The sequence below is a fragment of the Camelus bactrianus genome, chromosome 20 (genome assembly GCF_048773025.1).
Source record: "Camelus bactrianus isolate YW-2024 breed Bactrian camel chromosome 20, ASM4877302v1, whole genome shotgun sequence".
In the NCBI taxonomy this organism is placed as follows: Eukaryota; Metazoa; Chordata; class Mammalia; order Artiodactyla; family Camelidae; genus Camelus; species Camelus bactrianus.
This window is the reverse complement of record NC_133558.1, coordinates 7,345,636-7,365,254: the sequence shown is the minus strand read 5'-3', so window position 1 is coordinate 7,365,254 and position 19,619 is coordinate 7,345,636. Positions and strand designations below refer to the sequence as shown.

Genomic DNA, 19,619 nt, shown 5'->3' with positions numbered 1-19,619 from the left:
GTCACACAGGTGTGGAGAAGTGAAACTAGGATTTGAAGCAGGGTACACGACTTTGGAGCCCACACTCTTGGCCACTTTGCCTCTTTTCACTTTGGAGTCCATGCTTCTTTAGAAGCCAACATTTAATTGCAAACCAGATACCTCACCAAACAGGAAGCAATCTGAGGGCCACTCAAATCATCCACAATCCAAACATTTCCTCAGTCATCTTCTCTCTCATTGTATCCCCATAAAGATGCCACTGATGGTAGAAAAATGGCATAGCCAGGACTGAGGGCTGGGTTTTCCTACTTGGCACTTTGCCCAGTGGCTTCTAGGCCAAGTGTGTTCTGTCTTAGCTCCTGAGCCAGTGCTCACTTTGAAAGCTACAGCCAGATTGATGGAAACAGGGATGCTCACACTGACTCCACTAAAAAGCCAAAAACGATGTGAAAACTGTTTTATGTTATTACCACAATAGGGAGGGAATCATTAGGCTTACAGTGAAACATTCACTGTTTCCAAGAACACAAAAAAAGTCAGTTCCCCAGAACTTCAAGTAAGTTCACTGGCAAGGAAGTCTCACGATTTGAGGATAATCTTGAGGACAAGTGGCCAGGCTTCAGTTACTCCCTATGTAGGCCTTTTCCAAATCATTTTAACATTATTTCCTCTGAATCTTGGAAGGTGGGCAGAGAAGGGGAAAAGGCAGAATAACATGGGAAAAAAATTTGACGTCTTTAAAAACAAATATATAAAGGGTTGGTACTGGATCAGATGGTCAGGAAGAGACATTCCCTCTAACCAGCTGAGAAGCAGCTGTACTTCTGTCTCCAGGAGCTCACAATCTATAAAACATTCTTATCCTGAGCAGGCCAGGTTTCAAAGAAGTCTACTGTTGTTGAAGGTAAGAGAGAGATGCTGAAGTTACTCTGTATTGGCATGTGATTTATTAGGTACCAATAAAAACTGGAGTCACATTGAGTAGCCCAAAATGCTATGAATGGTCTAGAGGAGAACAGTGGAAAATGCACCTCAACCAACCAGATAATGTGAAGCAATTCTAGATGAATACTTAATATGTAATGATTCAGACTTGCTTGGCAGGCAGAAAATGCCAAGGAGGCCAACATATTTGACCTTAAACTTTAGTCATTTTGCAAACAAATGTTCTGTGAAGTTTCATTTCATTTTCATGCAGGTTGAGGATGGCATTTCTATTCAGAGGGCAATCAAGTAAATGATTAACCAAAACAACTCCTTTTGGCCAAATAAGTCAACTCTGCAATAAACAATCTGGCAGTTCATATAGTTTTTTTTTGTTTGTTTGTTTTGTTTTTTGGTTTTTTTTTAGGAGTTTTTTTGTTGTTGTTGTTTTGTTTTGTTTTTGTTTGTTTGCTTGTTTTTTTTTTTTTCAGAGCACAGCAATCTTCTTGCTTTTATGAAACACTGTCCTATGTTTCCAGGCAGAAAAGCAAAAACTTTCAAAAGGTCATGTGATGTCATTTCAGCAATGCAGAAATAAGAAGAAAACCAACTAACAGGAAAAAAGATGTATCTGATAACAATCTTTGGCAGATGTCTTAAAGCAGAATATATAAACATGCATACTATATATGCAATGCTAAGAGGATTTCACATTGAAACTTGATAGCTGCAATTCTTTAATAAAGACCACTTGTTTGTCAAGGGCTAGATTAACCTCTGAGCTGAGTTATACTGGAAATCAAATTCTGTTTCACTGTTAGAGCCATTATCAATATCCTCCCTGAATACAGGTTTGGGATGTAGTAAGAGGTAAATAAGGCTTTTCTTCATCTCAACCCAAATGAATTAGTGCATGTATACACAGACTGGGATCCTAAAGTGCTTCCATAAGGCTTTAGGGAAGAATATATTCCCCAATCCCCACAGGTCTATGGCCTATTCTACACGGAAGACATCAAATTCTGGTTTCTATAGATTAATGGTCCTTACCTGGGGGTGATCTTATTCCTAGGGATTTTGGGTAGTGTCTGGAGATATTTTTGGTCATCATATTGAAAGTCTCAGTGGCACTGAATAAACAAAGCAATCAAGGTAGATCACAAGGTTTAGGAAATTAAATTGTCATTGGAACCATAGCATACAAAAGTCATGCCAGGACCTGTAGGCTAACCTTAAACAGGGTAACTGATTGCTAAAATAAAAAGTCTCTGAGTCCTATTTATCTCTTTAAGAGAATAATCAAAATGTCTAGGATACAACTGTAGATCCTGGCCATACCAAGAACAATAAAAAGCACAGCTTGAATAAAAAAAGATAACTGCCACCAACACAAAAGTGAATCAGATATTGGAATTATCTGACATAGATTTTAAGGAAGTTATTATAAAAATGCTTTAATGAACAATTGCAAATTCTCTTGAAACAAATGAAAAATAGAAAATATCAACAAAGAAACAGAAGCTATAAAAAGAACCAAATTGAAATTATAGAACTGAAAGATACAGTAACAGAAATAAAACCTTACTGGATGAGCTCAATAGTAGAGTGGAGATAACAGAAGATAGAATCAACAAATTTCATGAGCAATTTGCTCAAGTTGAAAACCAGAGAGAAAACAGACTGAAAAAAACATTAACAGAGCCTCAGGGAACTGTGGGACAACAACTAAAGGTCCAAAATTCGTATCATTAGAATCCCAGAAGGAGAGCAGAAAAAGAGTTAGATTGAAAGAGTACTCAAAAAACTGGCTGAAAATTTCTCAAATTTCGTGAAAGATGTAAATCTACAGATTTAAGAAACTGCACAATCTTCAAATATGATAAACCAAAGAAATTCAAGCCAGAACACAGCATAAATAAACTTCTGAAAACTAAAAACAGCCTTTAAAGCAACAAGAGAGAAATGACACATTAACCATAAGGGAACACAAATTCAAATAAAAGCACATTTCTTATCTGAAACCATGGAGGCCAGAAGGAAATTACACAGTATTTTTCAAGTGCTGAGAGAAAAGAACTGTCAACAGTGAATTCTATATCTCACAAAACTATTCTTCAGGAATGAAAGGGAAATAAAGACATTCTCAGATGAAGGAAAACTTAAAGAATTTTGTTACTAGCAGACTTGCCCTTAAAAAATGGCTAAAGGAGATACAGTCAGCCCTCTATATCTATGGGCTCCACATCTGCAGATTCAACTGCAAATCGAAAGTATTTGAAAAAAAATTCCAGAAAGTTCCAAAAACCAAAACTTGAATTTGCCACACAGCAATTATTTACATAACATTTACATTGTATTTACAACTATTTACAGGCATATCTCATTTTATTGCACTTTGCTTCATTGCACTTTGCACATTTTTTACAAATTGAAGATTTATGGCAACCCTGCATCAAGCAAGTCTGTCAGTGCCGTTTTCCCAAGAGCACTTGCTCACTTGGTGTATCTGTGTCACATCTTGATAATTCTCACAATATTTCTCATTATTGTTATATTTGTTTGGTGATCTGTGATCAGTAATTTTTGAGTTTCTACTGCAATTCACTGAAGGCTCTAATGATGGTTAGTATTTTTAGCAATAAAGTATTTTTTATTTATGGTATGTACATTCTTTCAGAAATAATGCTATTGCACACTAAATAAACTATAGTATAGTACAAACATAACTTTTACATGCACTGGGAAAACAAAAAAAAACAGCATGTGATTCACTGTATTATGATATTTCCGTTATTGTGGTGGTCTGAAACTGAACACACAATATGTCCAAGGTGTGCCTGTACATAGCATTTATATTGTTTTAGGTGTTATGAGTAATCCAGAGAAGATTTAAAGTCTACAAAATGATGTACATAGGTTATATGCAAATACTACACCATTTTATATAAGAAACTTGAGTATCCTTGGATTTTGGTATCTGTAGGAGTCTTGGAACCAATGCCCCAAAGATCCTGAGGGATGATTGTAATTCAGACTGAAAGACAATGATAACAGATTGAAACTTGAAGCATTGGAAGGGATAAAAGGATAATGTAAAGAGCAGAAGTATGGTACATACAATAGACTAACTCTTCTCATGAGTTTTATAAATCATATTTAATGAGTAGAACAAAAATTATAACACCATCTGATTCTCAAGATTATGATATTTAAAAGTAGGAAAAGTAAAAGACTAAAATGGAAGTAAGGAGTCCACACTTCAATTGAAGTGGTAAATTGTTAATGCCAGTAGGCTTAATAAGTCACATGTATATTGTCATACCCAGAGCAATCACTAAGAAAACTATACAAAGAGGTACACTCAAAAATACTATAACTAAACCAAAGTGGAATCCTAAGAAGTGTTAATTACTTTTACAATTAATTAATTAGTTAATTAATTACAATTAATATACAGTAGACAAGAAAAGAGAACAGAAGTACAAAAAAACAAAACAAAACCAGAAGAAACAAAGAGAAAACAAATAATGAAATGAAATATTTAAGTCCTAATATATTAAACAACTACCGTAAGTGTAAATATCTAAATACAACAATTAAAAGGCAGAGACTGGGACAGTGGCTTAATAAAACCTCACAAGTCATCCAAGCTTTTTGTAAGAAACTCACCTTAATTTCAACAAAATATGTAGACTGACAGTAAAAAGATTAAAAAAAATGTACCATGTAAACATTAATTTAAAAAATAAGGAAAAATAATATTAATATTAGATAAGGTAGACTCTATCTGAGCAAATAAACTTACTAGAGACAAAGAGAAGTGCTGCATAATGTGTTAAGAGGATTAATCACCAGGAAGACACAATAATCCTAAATACATAAGTACCAAATAACAGTCTCAAATATGTAAATTAAAAACTGATAGAGCTGAAAGGAGAGACAGTCTAATCCATAATTATTGTTAGGGACTTCAATGCTGCCCTTTCAGCAAATTATAATTATTAGAAAGTCAGAAAATCAGAGTATAGTTTACGAATATAGATGACTCATAAATGGTACTATACAGGCTGCTAAAACAAGGTAACCCCCTGGTCTTCTTGCAGTGAATTTCCCAGGGAAACAGGCATTTATATGAGAGTTTCAGAAGACTGAAAATGGAATGTGCTGATTGAATCTGTACTGAAGACATTTTTTAACCTTGCTGATCAATTCAACATATAAAATCTATCTGAAATATCTGAGTTATGACAAAACTTATGCATTTCTGATTAACACAGCATTTTCAAAATGTGAAATCTGATGTAGAATCTAAAAAAGGCTTTCTTAGGTAGACAGTTTCTCTTTAATAACTTCATCAGATCTTACACAATCAAATATGCACAAACTAATTCAAGCAAGATATATTCATCTGAAAATTCTGGAACTTGGTATAAAACAAAGCAATTCAAGAAACAGAGAAAGCTCACTGGCTTGCCTGTTAAGAGACTTGTTTTCTGGTCATTGCTCTCCTGCAAACATCTGTGTGATTTGGGGCAAGTCCCTTAACCTCTATGAGCTTTAATTTTTCTCATTTGAAAGATGAAGAGGTTGAATTAACTGGCCTGAAAGGGTTCTTTCCTGCTTTAAACTTTTAAAACAATGTGAGTCAGTTTCATGCTTGTAAACAGGAAAAGTTCTTTGGCCTCCCAACTGAAAATGCACCATCAAAACTACCAACGGAGAACTCTGCTCCTCTGAGTGAGTACGAGAAGATCAACACAGAACATCGCATTCCACTGTGAAAGCAGAGCTAAAGATCCAAGAAAAGGCAGATCTGAATCAGGTTTCTCAATGCAACAAGCAAAGTGATGGGCCAGGAAAGTTCTCATTGATTAAATTAAAAAAAAAAAAAAAAAAAAAAAAGGTTTGAATGCCTTTCCGAGTCGGCTTGGTTTGGTGGCTGTTCTCACCAAACAGACTTCAGATCAGAACCTTTAATAAATGTTCTAGTTTTTCAAAAGCAGGGCAGCCACAGTGACCTCTGAGAAAAACAAGTGCTCTTAGATGTTGTATAAACAATCCAATGAGTGAAACACTTCATTCTGTATGTACAACAATGGACAAGGGCTCCTAGGGATGCAAAGTCCACTGGAATGCAGTCTCCCTGATTCTTGGCTTCAACTGGGAATCACACACATTTAATTATTTCCAGAATCACCTACCTTTTATTGGGGAGAGAGCCTTTAGAAGACAGTGGGGATGATATTGACTTAGAAGCAGCAGGGCTTCTACGGAAATATGTACAGCACTGGGCGATGAGAGTGGTAACCCGGTGTCAGGAAACCCAAGGGTTAGAGAACCCCCACCCCAGGTAGATATTCGGAATACAATACCAGAACTGATCTATGCAAACAAATCTTTATTAGCATCTGGAATTTACCTGCTACCATAAATAGTGCTGAGGGTCCAGAGGTGTATCAGATAGATCCTGGAGGAGCTCACAGTCTGACTGGCTCCATCAGTTAGAGTTCCAGCAGGAAAAGGTAGCCCCACTCAGCTGGGAATTTAATAATGGGACAATTTACCAAAGGGAGGGTAAATCTAAGGGAGTCTACAAGGGCTGTAAATGGTACATATCAGCTCTAAAGGGAATGAGCCATCTCAAAATAGTTCTATTTAGATTAAGAGGGTAAGTGGAGTACTGATAAGTCCCATCAACATGTCTTGTATTGAAGTTTAAAATGAATAGGCCTTACTGGCTAGTTTGTTTAGCACCATTAGCTGGAGGAGGCCTCTACTTTGTTCCAGAATGAAACAATCCTCCCTCAACCTTTTCACTATACCCTCAAGAATTCTGAGCTCCACCATCCTCAATTCTTTCTCACCACTGTGCTACCTGCAGCCATCACTGTGGAGAGGGTCTTCCAACACCTTCCACTACGGTTGGCTTCAGGATATGTGTGGGAGTGGCTGTTTATCTCTGTGGGCTTGGGACTTCCTTCTAGGCTCTACAGAGGCCAGTCCTCATCAATTACTCCTTTAGTCCAGAAGATGTCCTGGCTTTAGGATGTGAGACAAATGCCACTCCAGATTTCCCAAGCCCTATTTCACACTTAAGGGAACTAACACTCCAGTGAGGCTGGTATCTGACCAGCTCAAGGTCATGGAATAGACTCAAGCCCAGGTTTGAGCCCCTGCTCTTTGTACCTCATCATTCTGTGACTGGCCTAGGAATGGGTTACAGTCTCTATCAGGTAAAACTGTTACCTGTGCTGGTGGCCATGACAACTTTACTCAGTGAGATTACATTAATTCTTATATTCTCCTACATGACATCTAGAGTCTCCCATGATTTACTCATTGCATTCATTTTTAACCCCATCTTCTGCATATTTAGAATGACAGAGTAATTTGCAGGATAATTTAGGCTCCATTAGTACGTTATGCATACCTCTATTATAGTACTTATCATGTCGTGCCATAATTTTTTGTTTACATATCTGTCTCTGTCACTTGACTATGAATTCCTACAGGAATTAACCTATGTCTTACTCATCTTAGAATTCTTTCTCCTCCCCAGAACCCAGCAGCTGAACATTTTGAACATAGTAGGTTTTTAATGAATGAGCTGGCTTTATAGCAAGGCTCAGTAGTCAAGTACACCCAATTTGCACATACTCATTTATGCAACAGATATTTATTAAGTTCTCACTGTGTGCCTAGCACTATGCTAACCTCTAGGAATTCAAACACACCACCTGTGAACCCAGGGAGATAATGGCACACAAAAAAATTAATTCCTAGTTGTTGTAGACTGTTTCTCCAAAATTCATGAATTGAAACCTTAACCCCCAAAGTGATAGTATTAAGAGGTGGGAACTTATGAAGATGATTAGGTCATGAGACTGGAGCACTCATGATGGGATTAGGGCCTTTACAGAAGAGGCCCCAGAGAGATCTTTGGCCCTTTCTCACATGTGAGGACAACACAAGAAGATGACTGCCTACGAAGGAGGCTCTCTCCAGAAAGAATCTACTGGCAGGATAATCTGCAGGATAATTTAGGCTCCATTAGTGCGTTTGTTGTTTATGAGCTACTCAGTATATAGTATTTTTGTTACAGAACCCTTAATGGACCAAGGCACTTATCATCATGTAATTTGCAGAGATGCATGGGGTGTTAACGAAGACTAGAAGTGACTGTTTAATATAGCCTTGTTGAGGAGAGAGTCAGGGAAGGGTTCCTAGAGAAGGAAACTGCTGAGGTGCATTTCAGAGTATGGTTATGAGATAACCAGTCAAAGACATGTTGAGAGGAGGCCACCAGGGAGAAGAAACAGTAGGAGTAAAGGCACTAGGACGTGACATAGCCAGGTATGGTTAGAAAACTACCAATCTGATATTATAGGAGGAACATCAAGTAGGAGACAAGAGTGAGACTGGAAAGAGTACCAAAGCTAGATGGGAGTGGGCTCTTTCTCAAAAGTTATGGAACTTGGATGTTACTCTGTGACATTGATGCAGTAAAGGGACTTAAACTGGGGAGAGATGTGGTAAGACTGGTATTTTGGGTAGAATCACTCCCCGACCTGGTGAAGAACAGAGTTACAGAGTTGGAGGATAAGACCAGAATTAGGAAAACCAATCAGAAGACAGTTACTATAGTACTGGAAAGATATGGAGAAGATGTGACCTAGGGAAGTTGTGGAAGGGATGGAAAGAAGAGGACTGACTTGAGCTTGATTTGGGAGATGAACTTGGCAGGATTTGGTGGTTAGTTGGATTTGGAGAGTAAAGGAGAGAGAGGAAACAAGGAAGATTCCCAGGTGGAAGATGGGGCCATCCTCACAGACAGAGAACAGAGATGAATAGTCAGGTTTGGGGCAAGTTAGTGAGTTCATTTTAGACATCCCGAGTTTGAGGTGCATCTAACTAATTCAGGAAATGTCAAACAAGTAGTCAAAAATATGTCTGAAGCTTGATGAGGACAGGGAGAGGGCTGGGACAAGAGATATGAAAATTGTGATCATAAACTAGAAAGCAGTGGTAGAAACCATGTCACCAAAATCACTACAGTGAGTATGTCGTGTGCGATGGACAAAAGGTTGGACCAGTTCCCTGGGAAATACCAGCACATGAGGATCTGGCCAAGGAAAAGAACCTCACAAAAGAGACTGAGAAGGACAGTCAGAGCATGCTGGGAGTGTGGGGATTACCAGCCTTGCTCACACGTGGCTTCCTCAGGGCCAGCTTCCCTGACCTCCTGACCACCCCAGGTCTGGTACTGGTACCCAATAAGTCCCTCGTGTTTGTCCTTCACAGAAGCTATGGTACATGTAAATTAATACCTGATAGTGTTATTATTTAATGTCTGCCCACCCGCACCCCTCGCTAGAATAATAAACTCTATGAGAGCAGGAATTAGATCTCTCTTAATACCTAGGAAATCCTAGAGACTAGCAAGTGCTTGGCAATTAGTAGTTGACTGATAGATACTTGTGAAATTAAAGAATGGTATTTCATACTCGAGAAGGTAGAGATTTTCAAAGAATGTCACTTTTAATAATCAAGTTATCTAGATACTGTTCAATGCCAAATGTAAAATGTGCTTGTTTTATATTTGTACTATTTCCCATGTAGCAAAATTAAATTTTTGTCAGTTTTTTCTTTAAGGTAATGAACATTTTTCTCCCATTTCTCCTGGAGATAATAGGAGGTCTCCAAATACTTGGGAGAATGGAGAAAGGTGGGATAATGGTAGAGTTGTATTAGTTTGTAATATTGTGACACTGTCATTGTTCCCCAAAGCTACACCTGGTCTCAGAGTAGAAGACAGATGGCCAAAATGCTTCATAAAAATTTATCTGGTTATTCACCAGGGACAGAAATTATGATGTGAATATGGTCACAATTCAGAATTTCCTTTATGCAGTACTTTTGTGGAAAATTTTATAAGAAAATATATTGAATTAAGATATAACCTATTTTCTATTACAAATCCATATATATATAATATATACACATAAATGTATGTATATAACATATGTTATTACTTATTAAAGTGCTAACAGTTGGATTCCAGTGTCAAACAACTCTCTTACAAACACATTTAAATAATTGTATCAATATTTATGAGAGGCTTCATCTATAGGTATTAAGACCAATGCTCCCCCCCAAAAAATCCAAGTGTCAAAAGGCCAATATCTAGTTTTAGACACATAGATTTCAGAGATATAGGTCTTTGTCTCTTTCTTTTCCCATTTTTCCTCAAATCCTTACCCATCTGAAGAACTATGCTTGAGATTTTGTATAAAGGGATTAAAACCCCCTAAATTCTTAATGATGTTTACCATGAAAACACCCTGAAAGACATAGCACAATAACTCATATGTGCACCAAGTTTCAAAACATATCTGATCCTTTCCTGAGAGTTTTCTGATGGGAGAGATAAAGGAATAAAAGGGGCTCAGCAGAGAGTGGAGAAATACTGCAAAAGGAGTCTGAGGGTATGCAGGGCAAATGTTGTTTCATTGTGGTCAGGCACACTGGTTAGAGTGCAGACTGCAGCTCTGCCTGCCTCTTACTAGTTTTTGAATGCATCTATTTAGCAGCTTGGGCTTCAATCTCCTCATTTGAAAATGAGGGTCATAATAGCACTTACTTCATAGTGATGTTTAGAGTATTAAATGAGTCAATATGTGCAAAGCACTCAGAACAATGCTTGCCGTATAGTAAGTACTGTAACAGTATTAGCTCCTATTGTTATTTACCATTTTAACTTAGGCCATGGAGTTGTGTACAGGGTTTTATGCTTCCCATTTCCCAGATCACCCTCTCGTTTGGGAATGGTTACAATTCAGACTCCACATTACTGGCTCAGGCTTGATCTACCCCCATTTATAATTCCTGATGTTTGGGATCCAATGACTCTGAGGAAATAGGTTTGTTTTTGTTTTATACCCCATGTATAGCCTGCAGTTCTTTCTTCCAGTACTTATAAGCCCTGGTTAAAAATCACTGAACAGCACCAACTGCCGACTTATGTAACTGCATCAGGAGCATTTTCCTTAGGGGTTTGCTCAGAACCCTCTGAGTCAGTTACCCAGGGAAACGAGCTGGTGACGTCACAAGGTATCACATTTCCAGCTCTCTCAGGTCCCTTCTGTAGAGTGTGAGGCAGAGCCTCAGTTCTGAAAGCTTTGCCCAGCCTAAGCAAATTCTTGCCTTCTCCAAGGCAATGTAGAGACCCTCATTCTCTCCCAGCAATGTCTAAACCCAGGTATGTTGGGGAAGTGACCACACATCTTTTTCTGATTCTCTGACCACAGATCTCTTGCTTTGCTTCTTTCCTTCCAGGGAATAGAGATGCCTATGCAAGTGGAGTGTCCAGGACAGCTCTCCATAACTCTTGGTTCTCTAGGATATAGATAAAAAAATTGAAAAAAGAAAAAAAAAACCCCAAAAACCTAAACCCTGGGGCTGCTCCTTGGAGAATCAAGGGTTGTTTCAGGTTTTACAAGGCCTTGGAGGCCAAAGGAATAAGTTACAACACGCTTTTTCCTTCTATTTACTTCCCTCCATGAGCTAAACATGCCCACAAACTCTCCCTTCTGGTTTGTCAACCTGCTTTTCACTCTCTCAAGATACATTATGGCAACTTCTTTGTTCCGCCCAAATGAAAAGAAAATATGGCCATGATGGTATTTCATTAGAGTTTACTGGTGTTTAATGATAAGGTCATTTAGTCTTGTCTCCAACCCAGTCAAACAGTGCAAAGTACATTTCTTGCATTGCTCCCTGCCCTTTTCAAAGCCTATCATACTGATACTTATGCAAATCTGTGGATTACCTACTATTATCTAAATGAAGGCATCTGATAATCAGCAACAATCCTGTCTCCCAAGTTTATGAGGAAAGGAGCCTATGAGAGAAGCAAAATTCAGTCATGTTGAAACTCTCAGTCCCAGAAGGGTGTGTTTTACAGCTCTCTTCTGCTTTAGGACTTCAGCTGTGACCTGCAGAGGTATGCCAGAGAGAAGCTACTTGAGACATTTACAGTTCCCTGGTCAGAGCTAGCCATGACGCGGACTTCTACGTGCATATACCACTTTCTTGTTTTTAGCTGGTATGTCTTCCTCAATTTTCATATCTCACAACAAGTAGGGGATCCGCGGAAATCCAAACTCTTTATAAATGGTGGACAATGGAAGTACCTGACATTCCTGAATCTGGTAAGTTCATATGGCTGTATTGGGAAGCAATCTATTTGTCTATAATATCAGTGCCTCTACACATAGCAGCTTTTGATTTTATTAAATACAAAATTCCTTGTCTTTCTTCTTTGTCTGTGAGCTTTGGCTTTCTCTTTTATTTCACAACTTGCTCTGAAGAACCCAATTCAGGAGTTACTCATACCTACCTTTTGTACTGGCTAACTATTAAATGCTCTTTTGGAAAGAATCTTATCTTGAAGTTCTTCTCAAATGAGCCCAAATTGGGGACTAAATTAATGGTTTCACCATGGGATTGACTACAAAGGCAGAAAGGATTTTGAACTTTGCTTGGGGAAGTCTGGGGGGGGGGGGAGCAGAGTGGTGTATGTTGCGTAGGAAGTGCAATTTCCAATGGAGGAATAATGCCATTTTACAGCACACACACAGTGACAGATTTACCTAAGAAATGCAAATACATTTTTCCATGTTCAGATCCCGCATCAAGTTTTTGTAGGCTCAGGTTTCATCTTAAGGACAAATCACCCGACCAAATGGCAAGTACACATTTTCAACTATTTACAAACCAATCACATCACTTGATCCCTTCTTGTTTTCCTAGCCCAGCTGACCACAATCTGATGAATGAAGTGATAAAGTGTGAATGAATGGGAGAAAAACAGATTTTTTAAAAATGTTTTGAGAATATTTTAAATTATTTTTAGAGTTAAAAGTTAAAAATGGTGCATCTTTGGGGATGCTAATTAATGTTTGAGACTTTTTTAACTTAAATGTAAGGTATCATATAAACATCTGATTTCAGAAACTGGACAAAATATTCCAATCCTATAGAATCATAATGCTAGGCAGAGGTAATGCCTAGGATTATGATTGATTGATTGATTGATTGATTGATTGATTTTTTAACATTTTTTATTGATTTATAATCATTTTACAATGTTGTGTCAAATTCCAGTGTTCAGCACAATTTTTCAGTTATTCGTGGACATATACACACTCATTGTCACATTTTTTTCTCTGTGAGTTATCATAACATTTTGTGTATATTTCCCTGTACTATACAGTGTAATCTTGTTTATCTATTCTACAATTTTGAAATCCCAGGCTATCCCTTCCCACCCTCCACCCCCCTGGTAACCACAAGTCTGTATTCTCTGTCTGTGAGTCTATTTCTGTCCTGTATTTACGCTTTGTTTTTGTTTTTGTTTTTTAGATTCCACATATGAGCGATCTCATATGGTATTTTTCTTTCTCTTTCTGGCTTACTTCACTTAGAATGACATTCTCCAGGAGCATCCATGTTGCTGCAAATGGCATTATGTTGTCGGTTTTTATGGCTGAGTAGTATTCCATTGTATAAATATACCACCTCTTCTTTATCCAGTCACCTGTTGATGGACATTTAGGCTGTTTCCATGTTTTGGCTATTGTAAATAGTGCTGCTATGAACATTGGGGTGCAGGTGTCATCCTGAAGTAGATTTCCTTCTGGATACAAGCCCAGGAGTGGGATTCCTGGGTCATATGGTAAGTCTATTCCTAGTCTTTTGAGGAATCTCCACACTGTTTTCCATAGTGGCTGCACCAAACTGCATTCCCACCAGCAGTGTAGGAGGGTTCCCCTTTCTCCACAGCCTCTCCAGCATTTGTCATTTGTGGATTTTTGAATGACGGCCATTCTGACTGGTGTGAGGTGATACCTCATTGTAGTTTTGATTTGCATTTCTCTGATAATTAGTGATATGGAGCATTTTTTCATGTGCTTTTTGATCATTTGTATGTCTTCCTTGGAGAATTGCTTGTTTAGGTCTTCTGCCCGTTTTTGGATTGGGTTGTTTATTTTTTTCTTATTGAGTCGTATGAGCTGCTTATATATTCTGGAGATCAAGCCTTTGTCGGTTTCACTTGCAAAAATTTTCTCCCATTCCGTAGGTTTTCTTCTTGTTTTATTTCTGGTTTCCTTTGCTGTGCAGAAGCTTGTAAGTTTCATTAGGTCCCATTTGTTTATTCTTGCTTTTATTTCTTCTAGGAGAAAATTTTTAAAATCTGTGTCAGGTAATGTTTTGCCTATGTTTTCCTCTAGGAGGTTTATTGTATCTTGTCTTATGTTTAAGTCTTTAATCCATTTTGAGTTGATTTTTGTATATGGTGTAAGGGAGTGTTCTAGCTTCATTGTTTTACATGCTGCTGTCCAGTTTTCCCAACACCATTTGCTGAAGAGACTGTCTTTATTCCAATGTATATTCTTGCCTCCTTTGTCAAAGATGAGTTGACCAAAAGTTTGTGGGTTCATTTCTGGGCTCTCTATTCTGTTCCATTGGTCTATATGTCTGTTTTTGTACCAATACCATGCTGTCTTGATGACTGTAGCTCTATAGTATTGTCTGAAGTCTGGGAGAGTTATTCCTCCAGCCTCTTTCTTTCTCTTCAGTAATGCTTTGGCAATTCTAGGTCTTTGATGGTTCCATATGAATTTTATTATGATTTTTTCTAGTTCTGTGAAATATGTCCTGGGTAATTGGATAGGGATTGCATTAAATCTGTAGATTGCCTTGGGCAGTGTGACCATTTTAACAATATTGATTCTTCCAATCCAAGAGCATGGAATATCTTTCCATTTTTTAAAGTCTTCTTTAATTTCCTTCATCAATGGTTTATAGTTTTCTGTGTATAATTCTTTCACCTCCTTGGTTAGATTTATTCCCAGATATTTTATTACTTTGGGTGCTATTTTAAAGGGGATTGTTTCCTTACTTTCTTCTTCTGTTGATTTATCGTTAGTGTAAAGAAATGCAACTGATTTTTGAACGTTAATTTTGTAACCTGCTACCTTGCTGAATTCTTCAATCAGCTCTAGTAGCTTTTGTGTGGACCTTTTAGGGTTTTCTATATATAGTAACATGTCATCAGCATATAATGACACTTTTACCTTCTTCTTTTCCAGTTTGGATCCCTTTTATTTCTTTCTCTTGCCTGACTGCTGTGGCTAGGACTTCCAGGACTATGTTGAATAGGAGTGGTGATAGTGGGCATCCTTGTCTTGTCCCAGATTTTAGTGGGAAGCTTTTGAGTTTTTCACCGTTGAGTACTATGCTGGCTGTAGGTTTGTCATATATAGCTTTTATTATGTTGAGATATGTTCCCTCTATACCCACTTTGGCGAGAGTTTTTATCATAAATGGGTGTTGAATTTTATCAAATGCTTTTTCTGCATTGATGGAGATGATCATGTGGTTTTTGTCCTTTCTCTTGTTGATGTGATGTATTACACTGATTGATTTGCGTATGTTGAACCAGCCTTGTGTCCCTGGGATGAACCCCACTTGGTCATGATGTATAATCTTTTTTATGTGTTGTTGGGTTCTATTTGCTAAAATTTTGGTGAGGATTTTGGCGTCTATGTTCATCAGTGATATTGGCCTATAATTCTCTTTTTTTGTAGTGTCTTTGCCTGGTTTTGGTATCAGGGTGATGGTGGCTTCATAGAATGAGTTTGGGAGTATTCCCTCCTTTTCAATCGTCTGGAAGAGTTTGAGAAGGACTGGTATGAGTTCTTCTTTGTATGTTTGGTAGAATTCCCCGGTGAAGCCGTCCGGTCCTGGACTTTTATTTGTAGGGAGGTTTTTAATTGCTACTTCTATTTCCTTTCTAGTGATCGGATTGTTCAAGTGTTCAGATTCTTCTTGATTCAGTTTTGGTGGACAGTATGTCTCCAGAAACTTGTCCATCTCCTCTAGGTTATCCAGTTTGGTTCCATATAGTTTTTCATAATGTTCTCATATGATATTCTGTATTTCTATTTTGTTTGTTGTAATTTCTCCATTTTCCTTTCTTATTTTGCTAATTTGTGCTCTCTCTCTTTTCTTCTTTGTGAGTTTGGCCAGAGGTTTGTCGATTTTATTTACTTTTTCAAAAAACCAGCTTTTGGTTTGGTTGATTTTTTCTATGGTCTTGTTAATCTCTATTGTATTTAATTCCTCTCTGATCTTTATTATTCCCTTCCTTCTGCTGCTTTTTGGGGCTTTTTGTTCTTCTTTTTCTAATTCATTCAGGTGGTGGGTTAAACTGTTTATTTGAGATTGTTCTTCTTTTTTGAAGAAGGCCTGTAACGCTATAAACTTCCCTCTTAGCACTGCCTTTGCTGTGTCCCACAGGTTTTGAGTGGTTGTGCTTTCATTATCATTTGTCTCAAGGTATTTTTTAATTTCAGCTTTGATTTCCTCATTGATCCATTGTTTTTTCAATAACATATTGTTTAATCTCCATGCTTTCCTTTTTTTCTCCTTTGTTTCTCTGTTGTTGATTTCCAGTTTCATGGCATTGTGGTCAGTAAAGATGCTTGAGATAATTTCTATCTTCTTAAAATTGTTGAGGTTTCTTTTGTGCCAAAGTACATGATCGATCCTGGAAAATGTTCCATGTGCACTTGAAAAGAATGTATATCCTATTTTTGGGGGGTGTAATGCTCTGAAAATATCCACCAAATCTAGTTTTTCTATTGTAGTATTTAATTTCTCTGTTGCCTTGTTTATTTTCTGTCTGGAAGATCTGTCTAGTGATGTTAATGCAGTGTGAAAATCTCCAACTATGGTTGTATTCCCATCAATATCCCCCTTTATCTCTGTTAGTAATTCTTGTATGTACTTAGGTGCTCCTATATTGGGTGCATATATATTAACGAGTGTGATATCCTCATCTTGTATCACTCCTTTAAATCATTATAAAATGTCCTTCTTTATCTTTCTTTACGGCCTTTGTTTTAAAGTCTATTTTGTCTGAAATCAGTACTGCAACACCTGCTTTTTTGGCTTTTCCATTTGCATGGAATATCCTTTTCCATCCTTTCACTCTCAATCTATATGTGTCCTTCTCCCTAAAGTGGGTCTCTTGTATGCAGCATATTGAAGGTTCTTGCTTTATTATCCAGTCTGCCACTCTGTGTCTTTTGACTGGAGCATATAGTCCATTAACATTTACAGTAATTAATGATAGATGTGTGTTTATTGCCATTTTGAACTTATCTTTGCAGTTGAATTGGTATATCCTCTTTGTTCCTTTCTTCTTCCTTTTGTGGTTTGGTAATTTTCCTTTGTATTATCATGGACTTTATTTAATTTTTGTGACTCCTTTGTAAATTTTTGGCTTGTGGTTACCCTTTTTTGTAAATCTATCAACCCATTACTATAACTGTTTTTATTAAACTGATAGTAACATGATCTCAAACCCATCCTACTGTTAAAAAAAAATTTAAAAAAGAAAAAAAAATATTCTATATTTCCCTGCCTCCCTCTCCCACTCTCAGTGATTTTTATGTCTTCTTTTATAATTTCATGTTTACTTTATTTGTAATTCATGAGTTATCACCTTTCCAGTTGTGTGTTTCTCATTTCTGTAGCATCCTGCTGCTTTTCTATTTAGAATAGCCCTTTCAATATTTCTTTTAGCATGGGTTTAGTATTGCTAAACTCCTGCAGCTTTTTTTTGTCTGTGAAACTCTTTATTTCTCCTTCTATCCTCAAGGATAGCCTTGCTGGATAAAGGATCCTAGGCTGCATCTTTTTTTCATTCAGGGCTTTGAATATATCTTGCCACTCCCTTCTGGCCTGTAGTGTTTGTGTAGAGAAATCAGCTGAGAGCCTTATGGGGGTTCCCTTGTAACTTACTCTTTGCTTTTCTCTTGCTGCCTTTAGAATCATTTCTTTATCCTTGACTCTGGCCATCTTGATTATGATATGTCTTGGTGTGGGTCTATTTGGGTTCTTCCTGTTTGGGACCCTCTGAGCTTCCTGTACTTGGATATCTGATTCCTTCTTTAAGTTTGGGAAGTTTTCAGTCATGATTTCTTCAAAAACCTTTTCAATCCCCTTTGATCTTTCTTCTCCTTCTGGGACCCCTATTATGCGAAGATTGGGATGCTTTATATTATCCCATAGGTCCCTTATGCTATTTTCATTATTTTTTATTTGCTTCTCTTGTAGTTCTTCTGAATGGGTGCTTTCTATTGCCCTGTCTTCTAGATCACTAATTCGTTCTGCATTATCTAGTCGGCTTTGCACAGCTATTAGATCATTCCTCATCTCTGTCAATGAGTTTACCTATTCTACTTGGCTCTTCTTTATAGCTTCAATTTCATTTTTGACATATTTTATATCTCTAAACACTATCTCTTTTAATTCCTTCAGCAATTCGATCACTCCTTTTTTGAAATCTTGATCTAGTAGGCTATCGATGTCTATTTCGTTGATCTTTCTTTCAGGGGATTTCTCTTGTTCTTTTAATTGGGAAAGGTTTTTCTGCTTCTTCATCTTGCTCATACCTCTTTGGCACTGTGGTTTATGGAGTATCAGTTGTTTATTTTGGTCCTTAAGGATTTTATCTACCTGATGCCTATTTAGGAATAGAACTTAGGAAAAAAAGAAAAATAAATAAGAGAGAGAGAGAAAGAATTTTAAAAGAAGGGAGAAAGAGGGTTTGAAAACAGTGTATAATGAATAATAGAAGAGTGAGTTGAAGCAGAGTATTAATCGGGTTGAGACGTCCTTTTAAAACCTTTACAAAAAAAGGGGGGGGGAGATGAATAGATGTATTTGAAACCTGTGTCTAATCAATAGCAGGACATCAAAACTCAAGAGAAATGGAAATGAATTAAGAAGTAAAGATTAAGAGAGTAATAGAAAATAGAACAGGTAAAAACAGATTTAAAAAAAAAAGGGGGGGGGTTTGTCGGTGTTCTCCTGGAGTCTGTGTGCTTTTAATGTGAAGTCTTTCTGTCTTCGTCCTGTTTTAGAAGCTCAGCTTGCTGTTTTCAGAGGCCCTCCATTGGCGCCCTCTTCTGTGCTGCTCCCAGCACCTGTCGGCAAGCAGATCGCGCCTCCTCCTAACACTGGGTCAGGTGCCGCTCTCTGCTGTGGGCGGGCGGGTCGCTGCCCCTCCGGATGCCGCAGTCAGATGTTGCAGACTGGCCAGGTAGGAGGGCGGGTCGTGCCCCCTCCCAGCACCTCAGTCGGGGGCTGTGTTCCTGCCCCAAAGGCGGGGGGGGGGGGGCCGCTCTCCCTCTACCTGCACCGCCGGTAGTTCCGCTCTCTGTGCGGCTGCGTGCTCCGCCCTGGTCAGCGCTCCGCAGGTGGGCTCGGGGAAGACCGAGGGACAGCCCTGTCCCTGCTCCGAGCCAGAACCCAGCTCCTTGTTTGTCTTTGTGGAGCAAGTTCTCTGAGGGACCAGGATGGAAGGATCCTATCTGCCCTGGGCTGCAGGCCAGTCTCAGTCTGGCCTTTGAGGCTGCTAAGCCCTTCGGTGAGGATGTAGGTTTCGCCCCCACCCCCGCCTGAGTGCTCAGCGCGGAGGATATGGCGGCTGTGCCTGAGCCCCGCCTCTCTTCCCCCGAAAACTTTCCGCGGGTTTTCAGAGATGGGGGTGTGCACCCTTCCCCCGAGAGCACATCAACCTTGCTGTTTTATGGAGGGCCCAGGTTGTTCTGCCCTGTGCACCCACAGCCACGGCGCGC

The 19,619-nt window shown here is 38.3% G+C and overlaps 1 protein-coding gene across 3 annotated transcripts in view; it reads left to right on the top strand.

Moving 5' to 3' along the window:
- The first annotated feature begins 11,825 nt into the window (after window positions 1-11,825).
- Window positions 11,826-19,619, top strand: part of ADTRP (androgen dependent TFPI regulating protein) — a 64,412-nt gene continuing 56,618 nt past the window's right edge. Inside the window, exon 1 of one of the 3 annotated variants that reach the window (XM_045509600.2) lies at window positions 11,826-12,116. In XM_045509600.2, coding sequence (XP_045365556.1) covers window positions 11,964-12,116 — 153 coding nt within the window. In that variant the 5' untranslated portion in view covers window positions 11,826-11,963. The remainder of the gene's footprint in view (window positions 12,117-19,619) is intronic. The other 2 variants (XM_045509601.2, XM_045509599.2) reach the window with 2 other exon arrangements.